Below are 23,864 nucleotides of genomic sequence, written 5' to 3' on the forward strand. Positions count from 1 at the left end.
AGGAAATACATTTTTAAATATTTGGCTTTCATGGCTCTCTCAGCCAAAAAGGTTCCCGACCCCTGCCCTAACCCTTATATGTTGCCCTCGTGTCTAAATAACTCTAAATTAAGTCTTTGTTACTTTGATAAGCAACCAATTAATGCTGAGTGTGTTCCCCATACTAATGTGTTACCAAAAATTATATCAAAATCAAATTAGTTACTTATGTAGTTTGATAATTTTCCTCGACTGAGGTTTATTTTGAACATATGTAGCATCATCTTCAAAGAATCAAATAATTACTATTGTGACAGCCAGTGAACACTTTTAAAATAGTAGTTTCTTTCATTAAAAAAATTTAGGTCAAGTTTTATACTTTGCAAACTCATCCTGCGGGCCGGATAAAACCTGTTTGTGGGCCTGATCCGGCCCTCGGGCCGTACGTTTGGCCATTCTGGTATTGAGGACATTTGGCAGGTTTTTTTGCATCAGCGTTTTAAAAACAGCAAAGCACTCTTGTCATATATGGAGGTTCTTTAGGTGCGTTTAAGATAAATCAAGCTTCAGCTACATTCTGTAGCTCATTTCCATACATAGAGTATAACAATTTATGCAATGATCTAAAGGAGTGTTGTCCCGATACCAATAGTTTGGTACCGGTACCAGGAGCGTATCTAATCAATACTAATATGATTACATTGATAATATTAAGCATCACAAAATCTGATTTTTTATTTTTATTTTTTTCATTAATATTATGTTTATAAACTCAGGACATATGTCACTGGACACATGAGGACTTTGAATATGACCAATGTTTGATCCTGTAACTACTTGGTATCGGATTGATACCCAAATTTGTGGTATCATCCAAAACTAATGTAAAGTATCCAATAAGTGATTATTAAAATTTAACAGAAGTGTAGATAGAACATGTTAAAAGCGAAAATAAGCAGATATTAACAATAAATGAACAAGATGATTAATATTTCATTTTCTACTGCTCGTCCTTAATAATTTTGAGAAAATAATAGAATGGAAAATGACACAATATGTTACTGCATATGTCAGCAGCTAAATTAGGAGCCTTTGTTTGCTTACTTACTAGGGAGGGTTTAACTCGGTTGGTAGAGTGGCCGTGCCAGCAACTTGAGGGTTCCAGGTGCAATCCCCGCTTCCGCCATCCTAGTCACTGCCATTGTGTCCTTGGGCAAAACACTTTACCCACCTGCTCCCAGTGCCACCCACACTGGTTTTTAATGTAACTGAGATATTGGGTTTCACCATGTAAAAGCGCTTTGAGTCACTAGACAAAAGTGCTATATAAATATAATTCACTTCACTTCACTACTAAAAGACAAGTTGTCATGTATGTTCACTATTTTATTTAAAGACAAACGTGCAATAAGAAAATTATGTTTAATGTACCCTAAGATTATTTGTTGAAATAAAGCCTATCCATCCATCCATCTTCTTCCGCTTATCCGAGGACGGGTCACGGGGGCCGCAGCCTAAGCAGGGAAGCCCAGACTTTCCTCTCCCCAGCCACTTCGTCCAGCTCTTCCTGGGGGATCCCGAGGCGTTCCCAGGCCAGCCGGGAGACACAGTCTTCCCAACGTGTCCTGGGTCTTCCCCGTGGCCTCCTACCGGTCGGACGTGCCCTAAACACATCCCAAGGGAGGCGTTCGGGTGGCATCCTGACCAGCTGCCCGAACCACCTCGTCTGGCTCCTCTCGATGTGGAGGATCAGCGGCTTTACTTTGAGCTCCCCCCAGGTGACAGAGCTTCACACTATCTCTAAGGGAGAGCCCCGCCACCCGACGGAGGAAACTAATTTCGGCCGCTTGTACCCGTGATCTTGTCCTAACCCAAAGATCATGACCATAGATGAGGATAGGAACGTAGATCGACCGGTAAATTGAGAGCTTTGCCTTCTGGCTCAGCTCCTTCTTCACCACAACGGATCAATACGGCGTCCGCATTACTGAAGACGCCGCACCGATCCACCTGTCGATCTCGAGATCCACTCTTCCTTCACCTGTCGCCGATCTCGGAGCTGGCCTTGGCACACACTGCCTCGCTGCAGGGCTGCAGGCCACGCCTCCTCACAGTTGGTTATATAGTCCAAGTATTTACAGCAGTTATAATGGATACATGACAATTTCAGAACAAATATAACATATGATAATGGATGCTGATGACAAATCAGTATACATACACCAATATGGATGGATTTAGTTTGATTCATTGATTTTATTTGACTTTTTATTATTTTCTCAGTCCACATAATGTCCAATTCATGTTTTTTCTTGTGTTATTTTGTGCGGATTCATGAACCGATTTTTCCATGTCGTCATTTATGTCCACATGATGGCCCAGTTTACGTCTGATTATAATATATTTGGAGTTTTGAGGTTCCAGTGTGTTTTTGTCACATGAACATGCAGGCTTTCTCACATGTAGAGGTTTTTGCTGGTTTGAGTGTGTTTTTGGGCCTTTTTTTCTTTTTTAGCACTTGTTTTCCATCACGCAGTGTTTTTGTGATTGCTGCGTTTTTATAAATTATTGCAGTAGTTGCATGTTTTTTGATGGGGTTTGTGCGTCTTTGCTTCGGATTTCCGTGTTTTGGACTGTTTTCCGCGGTCGTCGAGAACTGTTTTTTTTTTTTGTCTTTTTTACCCCAGAGTACACATGTTGCACCGGAATCGCCGAGATTAAAAGACAAACAAATTCTTCCCCTGGGCGCCGCCTCAAATGTGTGCGCTGGCATACAGATGGAAATTAGCGTAAACATAGGTGTTGTTGTGGCTGCTCGGCTACCTCCAAAGTCAGAATGAAAATATCATGGGGGGTGTTGGTGGGGTTGGGGGCCCTTGCTTACGACACAGATCCGGGAAGGATTACACAGACTCAGGCTTAAGGAAGCACAGGATTAGTACGAGGGCTCCGAGTCGCTCGCGTCCAAGTGGAGATAAGGCAGCGACTTGAGGGGCTTGGGGGGGCATTCACACCACCAGGGTCACCTCTCTGGCACCCTTATTTGTCCTCCAGCTCCTCTGAAAGCCCACCTTAGTGGGGGGCGGGAGAAAAAAAAATGTCAAAGCAATTATGAGGAGGGCCGAGCCGAGCACCTCTTGTCCCGCCATAATTCTTTTATGGGTGTCTTTAAATCATTAGCCCCCCCAACGCTGATGAACGACTTCAATTTGGAGGGAAATCACGGCTTTAATTCATTAAAGTAATTAGAGGCATGCTTACAGAGACCTTTCGGCCCGAGCAATCTCTGAAGGCTTTCGTCTTAATCACGGCGCCCGTGTCAAATAAAAGACGAAGGCGCTCTGAGGACGGTGGTAAGAAGCGCCCAAAGGAGCAGTCGGAGGTCTCCTTACAAGCGGGAAGGGATGTAATGTCGAGGCGAGTTCAATTAGTCAGCCGCCATTGTTCTTATTCACGGAAACACGGGGCTCGACGGCCAAAAAGCTTCATTTCTTGATGAAAGTCTATTCAACAATGTCATTCTTTGCAACAACTTTAATTGTATTTCAGGTGCAGCAATCTCAACCTGCAATTATGTTGCTCGGCAAATTTCAAGGGCCCCAATTCTTTGTTTGAGGCCTTTGATGTCATTGGGTATTAGTATAGTTGTTATGATCCGCCGCCCGGATCATATATATTGTTTTGTTTTTTGAGTCCGTTTGTGTTTTGTCGATCGTTTTGGACTCTTCCTGTTCTTAATTTTTGCACTTCCTGTTTTACCTTGTTACCATGGTTTCGCATTTGTTCCACCTGCTATGCTTTTTGACGCACACCTGTAGTAACTGTTTGCTTTAGTATTTAAGCCTGCCTTCGACCTCAGTTCATTCTTGATCCGTTGTTTGCTATATGCAACACTCGCGTTGGTATTCCTCCTATGTCTTTACTTGTGTTAAGTTTCGCCTTAGCTTCTCGTGCGCTCGGTACTCTCATTTTGGACACTTGGACTCCATGCTAAGCTTAGCGTTAGCTTCTCGTGCGTTCGGCACGCCTTTTCTTTTGTCAGTTTTGCACCAGTGTTCTTTTATTTTTGTATTAAACCATGCTCCTAGCTGCAATTCCTGCCTGTCAGGGCTATTTGCATCTTGGGGTGACTCAACATGCATCCACAATGCGCTTCCAACGTGAAAATAGTACCGCGATACTAATAGATGGATAGTACTTTGTTGATTCCTTCAGGATAATGAATCATTTGGGGTTTTGGTGTGTGTGTGTGTGTGTGGGGGGGGGGTGTAGCCTATCTCAGCTGCATTTGGGCAGGAGGCGGGGTAAACCATGGACAAGTCCATTAATCATCGATCCATCCATTTTCTACTGCTTATTCCCTTTTGGGGTTGCGGGGGGCGTTGGTGCCTATCTCAGCTACAATCGGGCGGAAGGCGGTGTACACCCTGGACAAGTCGCCACTTCATCGCAGGTCCATTGATCAATCCAATCCAATCCACTTTATTTATATAGCACATTTAAACAACAATAACGTTTCCAAAGTGCTGCACAGCCATGTTAAAAACAATTGTAAAAAAAATAAATAAATAAATAAAATTAAATTTTAAAAAAGTATATATATATATATATATATATATATATATATATATATATATATATATATATATATATATATATATATATATATATATATATATATATATATTATGCTCCACCAATGACTGAATAAAAACAAAAAATAAATAAATATAAAACCAATAAAAACAATATAAAAACAAATATGATTAAAAACTATTTTAAAGGGTAAAATCAATTAAAACAGTAAAATAGAAATCAAAGTGTATAAAAAACACAGAGGACAACAGAGAACAGAGGACCACACAACTCACGTAGTGTTAAAAGCCAAAGAATAAAAGTGGGTCTTAAGACGAGACTTAAAACACTCCACTGTGGAAGCAGTTTGAACATGGAGGAGCAGAGTGTTCCAGAGCTTAGGGCCGACCACAGAGAAGGCCCTGTCTCCCCTGGTCTTAAGTCTGGTCTTGGGCACCACGAGCTGGAACTGGCTCTCGGACCTCAGAGCGCGCGCAGGAATGTACATTTGGATGAGGTCCGAGATATATTGAGGTGCCAGTCCATGTAAAGATTTAAAAACAAACAGCAATGTTTTAAAATCAATTCTAAAATGAACAGGGAGCCAGTGCAAACTCTGAAGAATTGGGGTTATATGCTGGCGTTTCCTGGCCCCTGTTAAAAGTCGTGCTGCCGCGTTCTGGACTAACTGCAACCGGGAGAGAGCTTTTTGGCTAATGCCAGCATAAAGTGCATTGCAGTAGTCCAGGCGACTTGAAATAAAAGCATGCACGACTTGTTCAAAAAGGTTAAAAGATAAAAACGGTTTAACCTTTACTAAAAGACGAAGGTGATAAAAACACGATTTTAAAACGCCATTAACTTGTTCGTCTAGTTTAAAATCGCTGTCTATAGTGACGCCAAGGCTGTCTATAGTGACGCCAATCCATCAAAATGTTTTAGTACGACTTTTGGACTTTGCTTGATGTGCTTCAACATACAAGTATTATTATGGTGTGTGCAAAAGGTAAGACATATTATCTGGCTTTTTGTTTTGCAATATTATACAAAAGCAATTTTTTCTTAGCTTGGTGTAGGTTTAAAATACAGTAAGGAAAGTATTCACATGGCTCCATTCCTAGGTATGTCTCGCGTGAGAGGAAGAGGGCGCTGGATAATTATTTTGCAATTCAGTCTGCTAAAAATGATGGAAAGCGCCCCTCGAGATAGCGACTGATACTGTGGCCGAAGTTGGAATTGCTACACAACAGATTTTAAGATGACAAACACTTCAAAGTGATTATTACTGGATCGGGTCGCAGTCCAGTTTAAAGCGACCGGGATTAGAATCAGCACCTCCAAGTCCGAGTCCATGGTTATTTCCCGGAAAAGGATGGAGTACCATCTCCGGGGTGGGGAGGAGACCCTGCCCAATGTGGAGGAGTTCAAGTACCTCAAAGTCCTGTTCATGAGTGAGGGAAGAGTGGATCGTGAGGTCGACATTCGGATTTGTGCGGCGTCTTCAGTAATGCGGATGCTGTATCGATCCATTGTGGTGAAGAAGGAGCTGAGCCGGAAGGCAAAGCTCTCAATTTAATGGTTGATCTACGTTCCCATTCTCACCTATGGTCATCAGCTTTGGGTTATGACCAAAAGGACAAGATCACGGGTACAAGCGACCGAAATTAGTTACCTCCGTCGGGTGGCGGGGCTCTCCCTTAGAGATAGGGTGAGAAGCTTTGCCAAAGTAAAGCCGCTGCCGGAGCCAGATGAGGTGGTTCGAGCATCTTGTCAGGATGTCACCCGAACGCCTCCCCAGGGAGGTGTTTCGGGCACATCCGACCGGTAGGAGGCCACGGGGAAGACCCAGGACACGTTGGGAAGTCTCCCGTCTGGCCTCGGGATCCCTCGGGTGGAGCTGGGCAAAGTGACTGGGGAGAGGGAAGTCTGGGCGTCTTTGCTTAGGCTGCTGCCCCCGCGACCCGACCTCGGATAGGCGGAAGAAGATGGGTTGATGGATGGAACGCTTTAAAGTGTATAGTGCAGCTCCTTAATTTGTAACGTTTCTTGAGTCAGGTAAACCATGACGAACGGGGCCGTATGAATCCCCTTCCTACTATAAATGTAATGTATACATACCTGCAATACAAACCTTGGACAAAACAATACTTTTACGTGCGTTGCTCCATCAATCTTAGTTACACAACACAAATATTTCATTGCAACTCACCATGTCAGTTCTCGCTCCATGCCGTGCGAAAATTAGCCCGGATCCTGAGTAGACTTTGCATTTGTGTGTATTCATTCCAAAGTGTGCGTTTGCACCCGGGAGCGCACATTCCATTCGACAGCAGCAGGACGCCGTCTGTGCGTGCACAACTTCCTGAATAAAATACCTGCCTCCCCCCCCCCCCCCCCCCCCCCTCACATTAAACACGCCACATTTGTTTTCATTACGAGCAGATGACAGTCCCGCGCCCGAGATACTGATTAAGGACCCGCATTTTGCGGCACAGCTGCGGCGTGCGTATAAACAAACCCGGGAAATATCGCTAAAAATCCGACATTGTGAAGATGAAGATAGACAGGCGGTGATTGAAAGGAGGCGATGGCAGGTCGCGCAGTGTTTTTCAACCTTTTCTGGGCCAGGGCACATTTTTTTTCGTTGAAAAAAATCCCGAGGCATACCACCAGCGGAAAACATATAAAATTAAACTCAGCAGCCAATATTGACGATAAAAAAGTATTTCTCGCATTTGTTGGATATAATAATAGATTTTATTTGTAAATAAACACTTTACGTTGAGCAAACAACCTCAAAGTGCCACAGTGTAAACAAAATCCATCCATCCATTTTCTACCGCTTATTCCCTTTCGGGTTGCGGGGGGCGCTGGCGCCTATCTCAGCTACAATCGGGCGGAAGGCGGGGTACACCCTGGACAAGTCGCCACCTCGTCGCAGGGCCAACACAGATAGACAGACAACATTCACACTCACATTCACACACTAGGGCCAATTTAGTGTTGCCAATCAACCTATCCCCAGGTGCATGTCTTTGGAGGTGGGAGGAAGCCGGAGTACCCGGAGGGAACCCACGCATTCACGGGAGAACATGCAAACTCCACACAGAAAGATCCGAGCCTGGATTTGAACCCAGGACTGCAGGACCTTCGTATTGTGAGGCAGATGCACTAACCCCTCTGCCACCGTGAAGCCCGTGTAAACAAAATAATAATAATAATAATAATAATAATAAAAAGATAATAAAAATAAATAAAATATAACACTTTTTTTCAAACGAAGGGTTTTTAGGCCTTTTTTAAAAGCATCCACAGTCTGTGGTGCCCTCAGGTGGTCAGGGAGAGCGTTCCACAGACTGGGAGCGGCGGAGCAGAAAACCCCGGTCTCCCATAGTTCGTAGCATTGTCTTTGGAGGTTGGAGGAGGTTAGCCTGTTTGGAGCGGAGGTCTCGTGTGGAGGATTTGGGGGTGAGTAGTTCTTTGAGGTAGACGGGGGCATTTCCTTTGGAGGCACTGGTGAGTTAGTAGGGAGATTTTGAATTCAAAACCGGAAGCCAGTGAAGGGATTTGAGAGTTGGTTTGATGTGGTCGTATTTCCGCACTCTCATCAGGATCCTTGCAGCACTATTGTGTATGTACTGCAGCTTCTGAATGTTCTTGCTGGGGATCCCGACAAGAAGTGCGTTGCAGTAGTCGAGCCTATAATATGAATTCAAACCATAACCAACCATGCATCACTATAACTCTCGTCTCAAAGTAGGTCTGCTATTTGGATTTTTTGGGGGGTTTTCCTGTGTGTAGTGTTTTAGTTCTTGCTTTGCGCTCCTATTTTGGTGTTTTCATCCTGTTTTGTTGGTATTTTCCTGTAGCAGTTTCATGTCCACCTTGAACGCCATTCCCCCGCACCTGATTTGTTTTGGAAATCAAGACTATTTAAGTTGTGCGGACGCTATCTTTCTTTGTGGGAACATTGAGTGTCATGTCATGTACGGATGTACTTTGTGGATGCCGTCTGCTCCACATGCTGTAAGTCTTTGCTGTGGTCCAGCATTCAATTTTTGTTTACTTTGCAGCCAGTTCAGTTTTAGTTTCGTTTTGCATAGCCATCCCTAAACTTCAGTGCCTTTTCTTAGCGGCACTCGCCTTTTGTTTATTTTTGGTTTAAGCATTATATACCTTTTTACCTACACACTGCCTACCGCATATTGTGATCACGACAAATCATGTTCCCGACAACTACAAAACAATTAGCTACCGGCTGCCAACTACTTATATGGAAGAGTATTACACGGTTACTCTGCCGAGCTCCAGACAGCACCGACACTCAACAACGGCACATTATTGTGACGCTTTGCTGGCATCGTGGTGATGTTTTGTTCTCTCGTGGGTGCAGCGGGGATGGAACACAGCGTGAAGGTAGGAATGATAATTTATTTGTACACTAAAGAACACTATAAAACAATCTAAGAATAAAGGCACTTGCACAAAGGCACTCAGACAAAACAAACAGAAAGCGCTAGCATGTAAGCTAGGGACATAAACAGGGCAGGACTAGCGTGGAAGCTAATAAGTGTCAAAAGTAGATTACCACAATGCAATGTCATCTGTTGCGTAGAAGCAAATAAGAGTCCGAGAACGAATGGCGAACAAAGACGGGCTTAAATAGAAGGGATAATCATCAATCAGGTGTGTTTGAAAAACAAGGCAGGTGACACAAATGGGTAACTATAGAAACGGAACAAAACAAGAAGTGCCACCAGGAACTAAGGGAGTCACATAACAAGACAAAATACAAAACAGAACCAAAACCAGAATACGACATGATCAAAATCGTGGATCATGACAATTATGCGTGGATTATAATTACTGGTTAGCCAAAAATGTTTTCAACCCAAGTAGGTAAAATGACGTCATCTCACACGACACACCAGACTTTATCTCACGGCACAGTAGCACACTAAATATGCTTCGGGGCCCGAGCACCCTGGGATTGATGGCTCCTTTCAATCTTTAAATTAATTTTGAAAAATCAATATTGTTGTTGTTAATTTTTTGGCGAGTTTGGCCCGTTTCACATAATGAAGCGATCACAAATCGTATGGTCCATCATGAACAAAGCCTAAAAAAAGGTTTCATTGTGCCAATAATGGACTAAAGACACAATCATCTTGACTTTTAACACACCATGCACGAGCAAATGTAATACATACTTACTCAACAGCCGTACATGTCACACTAAGGGTGGCAGTATGAACAAGCCAACACTGTCATAAACATGTGCCATATAGTGAAACCACACTAAACAACAACGACAAACACATTTTGGAAGAATATTTGCACCGTAACACAACAAATTACAGAACAAATTCCCAGAATTCCCTGCAGCGCCAACTCTTCCAGGATGCTACAATATAAACAAACGCCCTTGGTGGATCTACACCTAAAATCCAGTGTAATGATACCAAGTACAATAGCATTTCCAGCCGATATTTTTTAACATCACAAAATATTCTTTTGGTTTTTTTAAACGTATATTATGTTTATAAACTCAGGAAATATGTCTCTGGACACATGAGGACTTTGAATATGACCAATGTATGATCCTGTACTTGGTATCGGATTGATACCTACATTTGTGGTATCACTGAAAACTAATGTAAAGTATCAAACAACAGAAGAATAAGTTATTATTATATTTTAACAGAAGTCTAGATAGAACATGTTAAAAGAGAAAGTAAGCAGATATCAACAGTAAATTAACAAGTAGATTAATAATTCATTTTCTACCGCTTGTCCCTAATAATGTTGACAAAATAATAGAATGGAAAATGACACAATATGTTACTGCATATGTCAGCAGCTAAATTAGGAGCCTTTGTTTGCTTACTTACTAATAAAAGACAAGTTGTCTTGTATGTTCAGTATTTTATTTAAGGACAAACTTGCAATAAGAAACATATGTTTAATGTACTCTAGGAGTTTTTGTTAAAATAAAGCCAAAAATGCACATTTTTGTGGTCCCCTTTATTTAGAAAAGTATCACAAAGTACTGAAAATGATTAAAATACATTTTGGTACCAGTAAAAGTACCAAAATAATGTAATTGGAACACCATTAATACAATATGGATTACACATACATGTCCATTAAAACTGATTTTTAAACAACGTTGCACAATAGATGTATTTGTAAATTGAGACAACGTTGATGTCCGTTAGATCCACGTTGTTGGTTTGGAAATACGGCTAAATTAGGAGCCCTTGTTTGCTTACTTACTAATAAAAGACAAGTTGTCTTGTATGTTCGCTGTTTTATTCAAGGACAAAATTGCAATAAGAAACATATATTTAATGTACCCTAAGATTTTTCTTTGTTAAAATAAAGCCAATAATGACATTTTTTGTGGTCCTATTATTTTTTTTACAAAAGTACCGAAAAGTACCAACATACATTTGGTACCGGTACCGGGACAACACTAATACACACGCATACACTGCAAAAAGTCAGTTTTCAAAAACAAGAATAAAAAATACAAAAATTAGGGGTATTTTATTTGAACTCAGCAAAATTATCTGCCAACAGAACAAGAAAAGTTGGCTTGTCAAGACTTTCCAAAACAAGTAAAATTAGCTAATCTCAATGAAGCCAAAAATACCTTAAAATAAGTATATTCTCACTAATAACAACTGTACTACTATATGAGCGTCATGTTTTGTGGTCACGTTATGTTTTGTTTTGGAGTCATTGTGCACTCTTGTTTGTTTTGTCACCATGACAACTCATTAGTTTCACCTGCTATGTGTTCTCGACTCACGCACCTGATTTGTTTGGACTCATGCACCTGTCAAACGCTGTTTGAGCATGTAGTTGCCAGGCAGTCAAACTGGCGACATCCCCCTTTACACACCCTTTTTATCCATGCTGATGATCCATGCTCTTTTCTCGTTCCAAGTAAGTTTTCGTTATTCATGTCATAGTTTGCAAGTCAGTAGTTTTTGTTATAGTAATAGTTTTTGTTTTCATAGCCAGGTTTTGTACCTCCGTTGAGAGCGCCTTTTGTTAATACCCTTTGTTTTTGTATTATTTTCGAGTTAATAATAAATTATGTCATTACCTTCACGCCATGTCCGGTCCAGTCGCTTCGCACCACGGGAAAACAAATCGCACCATAGTCCGAGTTATGACAATGAGTACGTATTTTCTATTGTTTCATTGAAAATAAAACAGCCAAGTCTATTTGTCTGTCATCTGTTTTAATATGAGACACAATTGTGTCAAAGTCATGATTTTTTTTTCATGCTTGAAGTAAGAAATTATTACTTTAAAAAAGTAGTTTTATACTTTTGAGTGTTGATGACACAGCTTTGCAACACTTGATATTATAGTTTCAAGCATGTTTTACTCAATATAGGTTATAAAATCTCAGCTCCAAGTTGTAATGTCTTACTGCGATCATTTAGGACTAAACCCTTAAAACATGTAAAACACTCTAACATAAAATCTGCTTAGTGGGAAGAATTATCTTATCAGACAGAAAATAAGCAAATATCACCCTTATTTGAGATATTTCATCTTACTTAATTTTCAGTTTTTGCAGTGCACCGAGCAATCACTGGCAGAAATGTAGAACGGCGTCTAGGTGCCGCGGCACAGTGGTTGAAAAACACTGAGGTAGCGGATGGCGGCGCCAGAGCTGGGGAAAAATGGAAACGACGCCTGCAAATAGCGCCGCATAAAACGACCACGTGAGGCGCTTTTTTTAACTAGGCGGCAATAATAGAGATTTAGCCTCCTCGCCCCTTGACCTGGACGCTTTAAAGCAGCAGTAATAGAAGCTGTCATGACTAAGAGGTGATGATATAATCCAGGTGTCCTTCTTCAGCCACCGTTATATTGTTCACCACACACAGACAAAGCCTGTTAATTCTCCCTTTTTTTTTTTTTTTTTTTTTTTTTTTTTTTTTTTTTTACGACCCAAAGGGACGACTCTAATCTTCAATTTCCATGATCACTTCATTCTGTAAAAGCCAGTAAAACACGTATCGTGTCGGAAAGTGAGCCGTTTTACGAGTGGCTTTGCTTTTCCGAAAGGCGGCGCTTTCTGTCATATGCTACAATATAAACTCCTGGCCCGTTAAAGTGAAATATTTAGCTGCCCAACCGGAGGAGGGAAAAAAACACGTGGAAAATTATGTGTTTCTTTTATTATTTTCAAGGTTATTTCCCTCTCGTTTAGTAGATGCTTTGGCTACTGCACAGCCGGCGTCGGCGTCGGGTTTAAGACCGGCGTTTGACGGACAGTCTGAGTCGAAGTTTGTTAGCTTTTTAATTAAATGCTTATCCTCCCTTTCAGTGTTGCTATTTGAATGAGGCAATGACTATCATTTACCACATTATAGCCTCAGTGTGAACCCATTTTAATTATTTCCAACTTTTATTAACTACTCTGCAGGCAAAAATAAGATGTCCTAAGCTAGTGGTCTTCGCATCAGACCTCTGAATTCAGAAAATTTGGGGGTTGGGGTGGGCGGGGCGGAGTTAAATGGGGACGAGTATATTTGTGGCTAAAATTCGCTGAAGTTTAAGTATTTCTTTTATTTACATACAAATATATATATATATATATATATATGAAGAGTTCATATGCAAAAGCAGATAAATCCATTTTGACCGATTCTGTATATTAACGATTTTCTGCATGCTGGTGTTGTCGGTACATGTACAAGCGTACAATGGTTTATTTAATATCAACATAAGCAAGTCATGAAAGCCTAAACTTTTAAAAAATGCTGATGTAATGAATGGCTTTCAAGTAAGAGTGTTTGATGTGGTTTTACGTCAAAAGCAGATATATCCAAATTATGATATGTCGCAAAAACAGATATCTCCAAAATCGTTTTCTTTGCGGTCGTTATTTCGCATAATATTCAAGATAAAGATAGAGAGAAAAACAGAACGTGAAATTTATCGAAAGCCACATTTCAACGTAACAACTGTTCACATTTCTTTACTTCATTATTTAACAGTTTCGATCCCTTGGTACGTATAAATCTAGCTGTCCCTGCGAACATTGTTTTTTCGTACTTGCTAACCGGACATGCTTTTTTGGAACTGTGACCTCACATATTTACCTCGTGCTTTTCAGCACAAAATGAAAAAAACAAAAAAACAGTTTTGCAATGAAGACAATGTTTTATTAATAAAACAACCACAAATACTCAACCTGGTTTGCCTATCAAAAACACTCCTGTGCAGATAACAGCTCACTCATCATCGCTATCGACATTAGCTCCATGCTCGACAACATTGTTTAACGCAGCGGTGTAAAACTCACGGACACGCGTGCTAGCGCCAACATCAAATAACTTCAACAGGTCAGTTTTTTTCGCTGGCTTAACAGTGTTCACAGGAGAAGCTTCCAAATTATTCATGCGTGGATAACAACACTGAGTGACTCCGTGCGTGCCGCCCTTTTGTTTGTCACGTGATCCCGTACTGCAGCGCTGGTTGGGCAAACGGATATATCGGCTTTTGTGGTAGATGATCCATGGCGCTTAAGGGCCTTTGCAATAAATCGCTGAACTAAATGACGTTAAAAGCGACATTTGTCCGCATTTGCAAACAAATTGATTTTGGTATACCACAATAGAAGTGGCGGACTATATATTACCAAGGCTGGGCTAAACTTTATCAAAATGGCGTTATCGGTTTTTCATATATATATATATATATATATATATATATACATATATATATATATATATATATATATATATATATATATATAAAGTGGGGCAAAAAAGTATTTAGTCAGCCACCGAATTGTGCAAGTTCTCCCACTTAAAATGATGACAGAGGTCTGTAATTTTCATCATAGGTACACTTCAACTGTGAGAGACAGAATGGGAAAAAAAAAATCCAGGAATTCACATTGTAGGAATTTTAAAGAATTGATTTTTAAATTATGGTGGAAAATAAGTATTTGGTCAACCATTCAAAGCTCTCACTGATGGAAGGAGGTTTTGGCTTAAAATCTCACGATACATGGCCCCATTCATTCTTTCCTTAACACGGATAAATCGTCCTGTCCCCTTAGCAGAAAAACAGCCCCAAAGCATGATGTTTCCACCCCCATGCTTCACAGTAGGTATGGTGTTCTTGGGATGCGACTCAGTATTCTTCTTCCTCCAAACATGAAGAGTTGAGTTTATACCAAAAAGTCCTATTTTGGTTTCATCTGACCACATGACATTCTCCCAATCCTCTGCTGTATCATCCATGTGTCCATTTTGATATATATATATATATAGCCCTGCGGTGAGGTGGCGACTTGTCCAGGGTGTATTCAGCCATCCGCCCAATTGTAGCTGAGATAGGCTCCAGCGACCCCGAAGGGAATAAGCGGTAATAAATGAATGGATATATATATTGTGTATTGGCTGGGGACATCCCTACGCTGCCGATCCGCCTCCGCTTTGGATGGTCTCCTGTTTGCTCCACTATGGACGGGACTCTCACTACGCTATACAAGTACAACCCATTTATCATTTATTTATTTACTGTGTTGGATCCATTTGGACTGGACTCTCACCGTTATGTTAGATCCACTATGGATTGAACTTTCACAGTATCATGTTAGACACGCTCGACATCCGTTGCTTTCGGTCCCCTGGAGGTGGGGGGTTGCCCACATATGCGGTCCTCTCCAAGGTTTCTCTTAGTCATTATCGTCACTGTCACCGACGTCCCACTTGGGTGAGTTTTTCTTGCCCTTATGTTGGCTCTACCGAGGATGTCGTTGTGGTTTGTGCAGCCCTTTGAAACACTAGTGATTAAGGGCTGTATAAATAAACGTTGATTGATTGATTGTTTGAATTTAAGAAATACTTTAATTTTAGTGTTCATTCACACACACAACACACATAACTCTACTCTTTGTTGTATTTTAAAGTGCAGTGCTTTGTAGCCAGTAGCACAGCCTTTGAAGGAGCATAGGTATGGGCAGCATCTGTGACATTTATTTAGCAGGAAAGGAGTGAGTTTAGGGTTGAATTGTCCATCTTTGTTCTATTCCCTGTCACTATCCTTTTTTGGACATTACTACTTGCTGTAGTTTTGAAGCAATGCGTGATGGGATTCCGGATGATGTGTATCAGTGTATTGACGTGCCGGGGAGAAAAAACACACGCTGAGAAATAGCTCCGTGCCTGCCTTCTTTATGGGTTATAGTTAAACCTATGGATAATGGAGACATATATAATAGTTATGTGTGCAGTTGTGCACTCAGCTCCAAAAGACGTAGATGTTAAAACATGACGGGGCCTGCATGCTGTTTATATGGAGGAAAAGTAATATGAAAATCTGCAAAATAAACATTTCATAAACAGTAAATGTACGTGCTTAGGATCACATCTTCTGCTTTATAGCCGCGGTGAGGACTTATCGATTAATTTAGGTGTAATTTTAGCAGCGAGCTAACAAGCTAGTGCTTCAACACAGTGTGTAAAGAGCTCATTTGAAAGCTATAAATATGCTAATATGCAAACTTGCACAGAGCAGTGCCCGCTAATTGAGAGCATCCTTTGCGTTGCACTTGAATGCGTCGTATTTCATGCTCAAGAGTGTAAGAATGTTCCAGAACATCGTGGACAAACGACTCTTTAACCACGACGGATAGGTCACGCAATCCAATCTGGCTTCTGGAACCAAACAGAAGTTCAAATGGGAACCGTGTGAATTAAATCACCTTGCTTGTAAACAAAATACTACGCCTTAGATTCTTCACTGGCCTTTGTCAGAGAAACTTATTCTGCATTAAATATGAAAAATAGGCAATGGTTCCCACAGTGAATACAAATAAAGACAACATGATGCCTAATGAGATTATTTAGCGCCTCAGAAGTTCCACTTCCCCCACCTGCCTTTCGAGTTTAATCGGTCACGCGCTCCGAGGATGTGGCGACCGTTTCCGCAATTAGCCTCGGTTAAAACCTGTGACTGTTGCCGTGGCAACTAATGAAGAACTGTCCGCCCCCCTCTGCAGGAACCATGGTGGTGCAAGTGGCGGCCACGGACGCCGACGACCCCACGTACGGGAACAGCGCCAGGGTGGTGTACAGCATCGTGCACGGGCAGCCGTACTTCTCCGTGGAGCCCAAGACAGGTGAGTGTGCGTCGGCATGGCAACGCGGGACGCTTTAATTGATTTATTGATTGGATTGTCGGCTGGCCAGGTCATTAGGCTTGTGTGTAAATCAAAGTGAACACTATAGGGATACATCTAAAGCACAAACAACTTAGGCGACACTAAATTAAGCACATTTTCTCAGAAAATTGTCATTTGAGTGGTTAACTTCTTTTTACACTTAAAAATTAATCATGCTAATAAACAAGAGCATCACATCTACGAAACAAATATCATGGCCCTTTTACACTTGTAGTTCAACTTAAGAGGGTTCCATGTTTTTCTTATATCAACCGTGCTTAACTTCTTTTTACACTTGCCATGAAACTATTTCAGATTGATTCGTCTTTTAAATCAGTGGTCCCCAACCTTTTTGTATCCGCGGACCGGGGGGGGAAAACTTTTTTTTTTTTTTTTTTTCTTTGTCATGAAAAAGGGACGTTTTTGTCATGAAAAAGGGAGGTTTTTGTGGTTGGTGCACAAATTGTAAGTGTATATTGTGTTTTTTATGTTGATTTAATAAATAAAAAAAATGAATAATTTATTTATATATTATTATTTATTTATTTATTTTTTTTTTTAAATGAAAATGAATAAATAATTCTTCTGCGGCCCGGTACCAATCGGGCCAAGGCCCGGTACCGCGGCCCGGTGGTTGGGGAAGGCTGTTTTAAATGATTTCTGGAATACTTCCTTTATTGCCCAGAGGGTGCACATCCTAGGGATCAATAAAGGGGTGTTCAAGATGTGGTCTGAGGGCCATTTGCGGCTTGCAGCTATTTAAAATAAAAAATACTATTGGGAAAAATAAAAATGAAAAAAATGTAAGTAAAAGAGCAAACGGGTGAAATTTAATGAGGAAAAGTTGCAGTTTGGACTCTAATAACACAAAGCTGCCATGCAGGCTGTTTTTGTCTTTAAAACTGTCATTGCTCAAAAAGGACAGTTTTAATTTTTTCAACATACTATTGGGAAAGATAAAAATTGAAAAAAGCTAAAACAAAAAAGCAAACGGTTGAAATGTAACGAGACTCTAATGACACAAAGCTGCCATGCTGGCTGCTTGTATCTGTAAAACTGTCGTTGCTCATAAGTAATAATGAATCAAAATCAATGTTGTTATGAACTATTCAAGCCTCAAATTACTTTCCATGCCATATTGCAACTTTTTTGTGTGTTTGCTATGTAAAAAACACATTTTCCTTGACAAACAGGGGGGAAAAACAAACTTTTAAATACTTTTATTATCGACGAATAGGTCTGAAGTTGGTCTAGAGCAGGAATGTCAAACGTGTGGCCCACAAACAGGTTTTATCCGACCCGCTGAATGAGTTTGCCAAGTTTAAAAATAAGCCAACATTTTTGAATGAAAGTAACTGCTGTTCTAAATGTGTCCACTAGATGTCGCAATAGCAATTATTTGTATCTTCGTGGATACAAACAGCTCAGTTTTTGTTTCATCTGATCACAGAACTTTCCTCCAGAAGGTCTTATCTTTGTCCATGTGATGTCTGATGAAACAAAAATTTAGCTGTTTGGCCACAATAACCATCAATATGTTTGGAGCAGAAAAGTTGAGGCCTTTAATCCCATGAACACCAATCCTACCGTCAAGCATGGTAGTGGTAGTATTATGCTCTGGGGCTGTTTTGCTGCCAATAGAACTGGTGCTTTACAGAGAGTAAATAGGACAATGAAAAAGGAGGATTACCTCCAAATTCTTCAGGACTAACTAAAATCATCAGCCAGGAGGGCAACAGGACAATGACCGCAAACACACATCAACAGTGGTAAAGGAATGGCTATATCAGGCTAGAATTATGGTTTTAGAACGGCCTTCCCAAAGTCCTGACTTAAACGTGTGGACAATGCTGAAGAAACAAGTCCATGTAAAAAAAAAATAGCTGAACTGCACCCAGTGTGTCAAGAGGAGTGGTCAAAAATTCAAGCAGAAGCTTGTGGATGAATTCATAAAAGAAGCAAACTTCATGAATGTTTTTTTGTGACCAACAAGCATGTGCTCTAATCACTCTATCACAAAAAAATAACAGTTGTGCAAATGATTGGAAACTCAAGACAGCCATGACTTTATGTTCTTTACAAGTGTATGCAAAGTTTTGATCGCGACTGTAGTAGACATATTAATAAAAAAGAGTAAATATACTGTACCAACCGACCACATCTTTTGGCAAACTCTCCTGTAGTCATTCACAATTGGTCATTTAGGCGGAAGATATGTGTGGAAGTTTCTTCCCTCTGGGTTCCTCGGACCACCAAGCACTGACAAGAGAGCCTGGATAAGGTTCACAATATAGTTTGATTTTTGCAATAATTAGTTTTGCTTTTCAGCAATTGTTTTGTGTCTGTCTCTCTCTCTCTCGCTGTTGCCCCAACTCCAACACCTCTCTCCTTTCCGGCTGCTGCCTTTTAACAGAGCGACAGGTGATTAAATTATCAGTCCCAGGTGGGCCATCCACGCACCTGTCGCTGATCTCGAAGCCGGTCCTGGCGCATCCCGTTTCGCTGCAGGTCCGCAGGCCACGCCCCTCTCCACAATATGTAGATAAACATGATGTTACGATAAATGAAATAACACTCATGCGTAGTCAATCACGAGTTGTAAATGTCGAACTATCATACAGTTTAGGTCATGCAGCATCACCTAATAAACACTTTTAGATGCAAAATATTTTCAGTATTTATTTATTTATTTATTTCGAGCTTCACGGTGGAAGAGGGATTAGTGCGTCTGCCTCACAATACGAAGGTTCTGAGTAGTCTGGGATTCAATCCCAGGCTCGGGATCTTTCTGTGTGGAGTTTGCATGTTCTCCCCGTGAATGCGTGGGTTCCCTCCGGGTACTCCGGCTTCCTCCCACCTCCAAAGACATGCACCTGGGGATAGGTTGATTGGCAACACTAAATTTGGCCCTAGTGTGTGAATGTGAGTGTGAATGTTGTCTGTCTATCTGTGTTGGCCCTGCGATGAGGTAGCCACTTGTCCATGGTGTACACCGCCTTCCGCCCGATTGTAGCTGAGATAGGCACCAGCGCCCCCCGTGAACCCAAAGGGAATAAGCGGTAGAAAATGGATGGATGGATTGATTTATTTATCTTAACATATTAAAGCGGGCAGCACAGTGGTAGAGGGGTTAGTGCGTCTGCCTCACAGTACGAAGGTCCTGGGTTCGATCCTGCACTCGGGATCTTTCTATTAAGGCGGGCAGCACGGTGGAAGAGGGGTTAGTGCGTCTTCCTCACAATATGAAGGTCCTGGGTTCGATCCTGCACTCGGGATCTTTCTATTAAGGCGGGCAGCACGGTGGAAGAGGGGTTAGTGCGTCTTCCTCACAATACGAAGGTCCTGGGTTCGATCCTGCACTCGGGATCTTTCTGTGTGAAGTTTGCATGTCCTCCCCGTGACTGCGTGGGTTCCCTCCGGGTACTCTGGCTTCCTCCCACCTCCAAAGACATGCACCTGGGGATAGGTTGATTGGCAACACTAAACTGACCCTCGTGTGTGAATGTTGTCCGTGTATCTGTGTTGGCCCTGTGATGAAGTGGCGAGTTGTTCATAGTGTACACCGCCTTCTGCCCGAATGCTGCTGAGATAGGCTCCAGCACCCCCCGTGAGCACAAAAGGGACAAGCGGTAGTAAATGGATGGATGGAACATATTAAAGCACAGCAGTGCAAATATTACATCCTCCCACCTGATGCAACATGAAAACACCCAATAATCGCATATAAGGAGGGGGATTAAAAAAAAAAAAAATCCGGCCTGAAATCAGCAGCAGCATCCTCAGATGTGAACAGAGCCTGCTGACACGTGGGCTGTTTCACGGCGAGGAGCACAGCCGGCGCCGCAGCCCTTGTCACGTCTTCACGGCTGCCTCATTAGCCACAGCCTCGCTCCAATATATACTTCACGCTAAGAACACATACAAATATATGCTCGCCGTAATATTAGGTTTCATCCGTCACGCGCTATGATTGTTTTCATAAAAGCACTTTTAATTCATGAAGTGGTGACAGCCGCCGCAATGCAGGGATTTAGTTGTCTCGCAGGCAGGCTGCTCAGAAGTTTCACAGTAAACATTCGAAAATAAGTCAAGAAGAAAGACTTCTCATGTTTTCACGTGCCTGTAAATGACATAAAGTGCATCAATTTTTACGCATTTTGTTATGTTACAGCCTTATTCCAAAATGGATTAAATTAAATGTTGTCCTTACAATTATACACTCGCGCTTCATGGCAAAGGCTGTGAATACTTAGATACATGTGATTTCTTTAGTTTTTTTTTGTAATTTTTAATAAATTTGCAAAAATTTCGAAAACAAATTTTTTCAAATGTGTGTAGAATTTTGAGGACAAAAATGAATGTATTCCATTTTGGAATAAGGCTGTAACATAAGAAATTGTGGAAAAAGCACTATATGGCTTGGGAAGACATACTTATCATACGTGTAATGCAGATAAGGGGTCCTCAAACTACAGCCCACGGGTCGGATTCGGCCCGCCAGCATCCAAAATCAGATTTTTAATTATTAAAAAATATATATATATTTTTTTATTATTATTTTTCAAATCTGTCCTTTCTAAACCGTTTTCTATGGCTTGTTACTCTCGGTGTCTTCTAGCTGCTCAGGAAAATCCTATTGTATAAAAATACTTTTTCTCATCATATATATGTATATATATATATATATATATATATATATATATATATATATATATATATATATATATATATATATATGTCTTGATTGGATTATCCAGAGAATAGTGCTCGATACCGTGGTAGAGCGCAATATGTAGGTGTGGGAAAAAAAATCACAAGACTACTTCATCTCTACAGATCTGTTTCATGAGGGGTTCCCTCAATCATCAGGAGATTTTAATGGAAGCATTCACATACAATGGTTTATATAGAGCACAGAGTGGGTGGGTACAAGCAGGCGTAGGGTGCTTGGCCTACGCCTGCTTGTACCCACCCACTCTGTGCCCTATATAAACCATTGTATGTGAATGCTTCCATTAAAATCTCCTGATGATTGAGGGAACCCCTCATGAAACAGATCTGTAGACATGAAGTAGTCTTGTGATTTTTCCCACACCTACATATATATATATATATATATATATATGTTGGGTCAAAAAAAAAAACAGAGACTATATCATCCCTACAAGCCTGTTTCGCAGGTTTTATTGCGCTCTAAACTGGTATTGAGCACTGTATAACGGATACACCACTGAAACCTCGACTATATGTATATATATATATATATATATGTGTATATATATATATATATATATATATATATATATATATGTATATATATATATATTTTATTATTTTTATTTTTTTTTTATTTCCCCTAGGGCAGTGGTTCTCAACTTTTTTTCAGTAATGTACCCCCTGTGAACATTTTTGTAATTCAAATACCCCCTAATCAGAGCAAAGCATTTTTGGTTGAAAAAAAGAGATAAAGAAGTAAAATACAGCACTATTTCATTCATTTCTGATTTACTAAATTCTATAACAGTGCAAAATATTGCTCATTTGTAGTGGTCTTTCTTGAACTATTTGGAAAAAAAGATATAAAAATAACTAGTGATTGAATTCTAAATAAAGATTTCTACACATAGAAGTAATCATCAACTTAAAGTGCCCTCTTTGGGGATTGTAATAGAGATCCATCTGGATTCATCAACTTCATTCTAAACATTTCTTCACAAAAAAAGAAATCTTTATCATCAATATTTATGGAACATGTCCACAAAAAATCCAGCTGTCAACACTGAATATTGCATTGCTGCATTTCTTTTCACAGTTTATGAACTTACATTCATATTTTGTTGAAGTATTACTCAATAAATATATTTATAAAGAATTTTTGAATTATTGCTATTTTTAGAATTTTTGGGGAAAAATCCCACGTACCCCTTGGCATACCTTCAAGTACCCCCAGGGGTACGTGCACCCCATTTGAGAACCACTGCCCTAGGGGATTAATAAAGTGATTCTGATTATATATATCCATCCATCCATCCATTTTCTACCGCTTATTCCCTTTCGGGGTCGCGGGGGGCGCTGGCGCCTATCTCAGCTACAATCGGGCGGAAGGCAGTGTACACCCTGGACAAGTCGCCACCTCATCGCAGGGCCAACATAGATAGATTCACACTCACATTCACACACTAGGGCCAATTTAGTGTTGCCAATCAACCTATCCCCAGGTGCATGTCTTTGGAAGTGGGAGGAAGCCGGATTACCCGGAGGGAACCCACGCATTCACGGGGAGAACATGCAAACTCCACACAGAAAGATCCCGAGCCTGGATTTGAACCCAGGACTGCAGGAACTTCGTATTGTGAGGCAGACGCACTAACCCCTCTGCCACCGTATATATATATATATATATATATATATATATATATATATATATATATATATATATATATATATATATATATATATATATATATATATGTGTATATATAAATCAGGGTTTCCCACACATTCATTTATTTGTGGCAGCCCGCCACGAAAGAATTACGGCCGCCACAAAAAACTAAAATATATATATATATATATATATATATATATATTTCATTTTATTTTATTTTTTTTCGGCTTTTGACTCGCTCGAACGCTCATAAAAGCAATGGGACTCTGTCTGCGAATGGAGCTTGTAGTTACATATTATATAAATATGTAAATATTATATAAATATGTATATAAATATGTACATAAAGTGTTGTAATTATATTCCAACTCCGCGTTCTTCTTGGTCATCGCCGCCGCCGCTGCCACCCCCCATCAATAACCCCCCCGACCACACCACTACAAATAGATGCCTGACCTGTGCGAAACACTGTATCTATATAGATATATAATATATGTTTATATACAGCCCGGCCCCCGGCCAAACGTTTGGGGACCCCTGGTGTACAGCTTTGAATTTGGTGCTAATTCAGCAAAACACCTTAAAGCGACAGTGGGTTGTTTTGTAGAGAGCGTGTTGTTTCTGAGAAATTTCAAGTCAAGCCAACTTACAGTAGAGAAGGGATTCATATGGTCCCGTTTTTCGGTGGATTTTGTGTGAGAGGAATGGGGGTGAGGG

At 40.7% G+C, this 23,864-nt stretch overlaps 1 protein-coding gene across 2 annotated transcripts in view; it reads left to right on the forward strand.

The window, feature by feature from the left end:
* The window catches only part of LOC133569380 (cadherin-7-like), a 352,732-nt gene that overhangs the window by 180,354 nt on the left and 148,514 nt on the right, over positions 1-23,864 (forward strand). For both annotated transcript variants that reach the window (XM_061921665.1, XM_061921666.1), the window contains one exon: positions 16,598-16,717. In XM_061921665.1, the coding sequence (XP_061777649.1) occupies positions 16,598-16,717 (120 nt within the window). The remainder of the gene's footprint in view (positions 1-16,597; positions 16,718-23,864) is intronic.

Source organism: Nerophis ophidion, linkage group LG15 (assembly GCF_033978795.1).
Source record: "Nerophis ophidion isolate RoL-2023_Sa linkage group LG15, RoL_Noph_v1.0, whole genome shotgun sequence".
Lineage (NCBI taxonomy): Eukaryota > Metazoa > Chordata > Actinopteri > Syngnathiformes > Syngnathidae > Nerophis > Nerophis ophidion.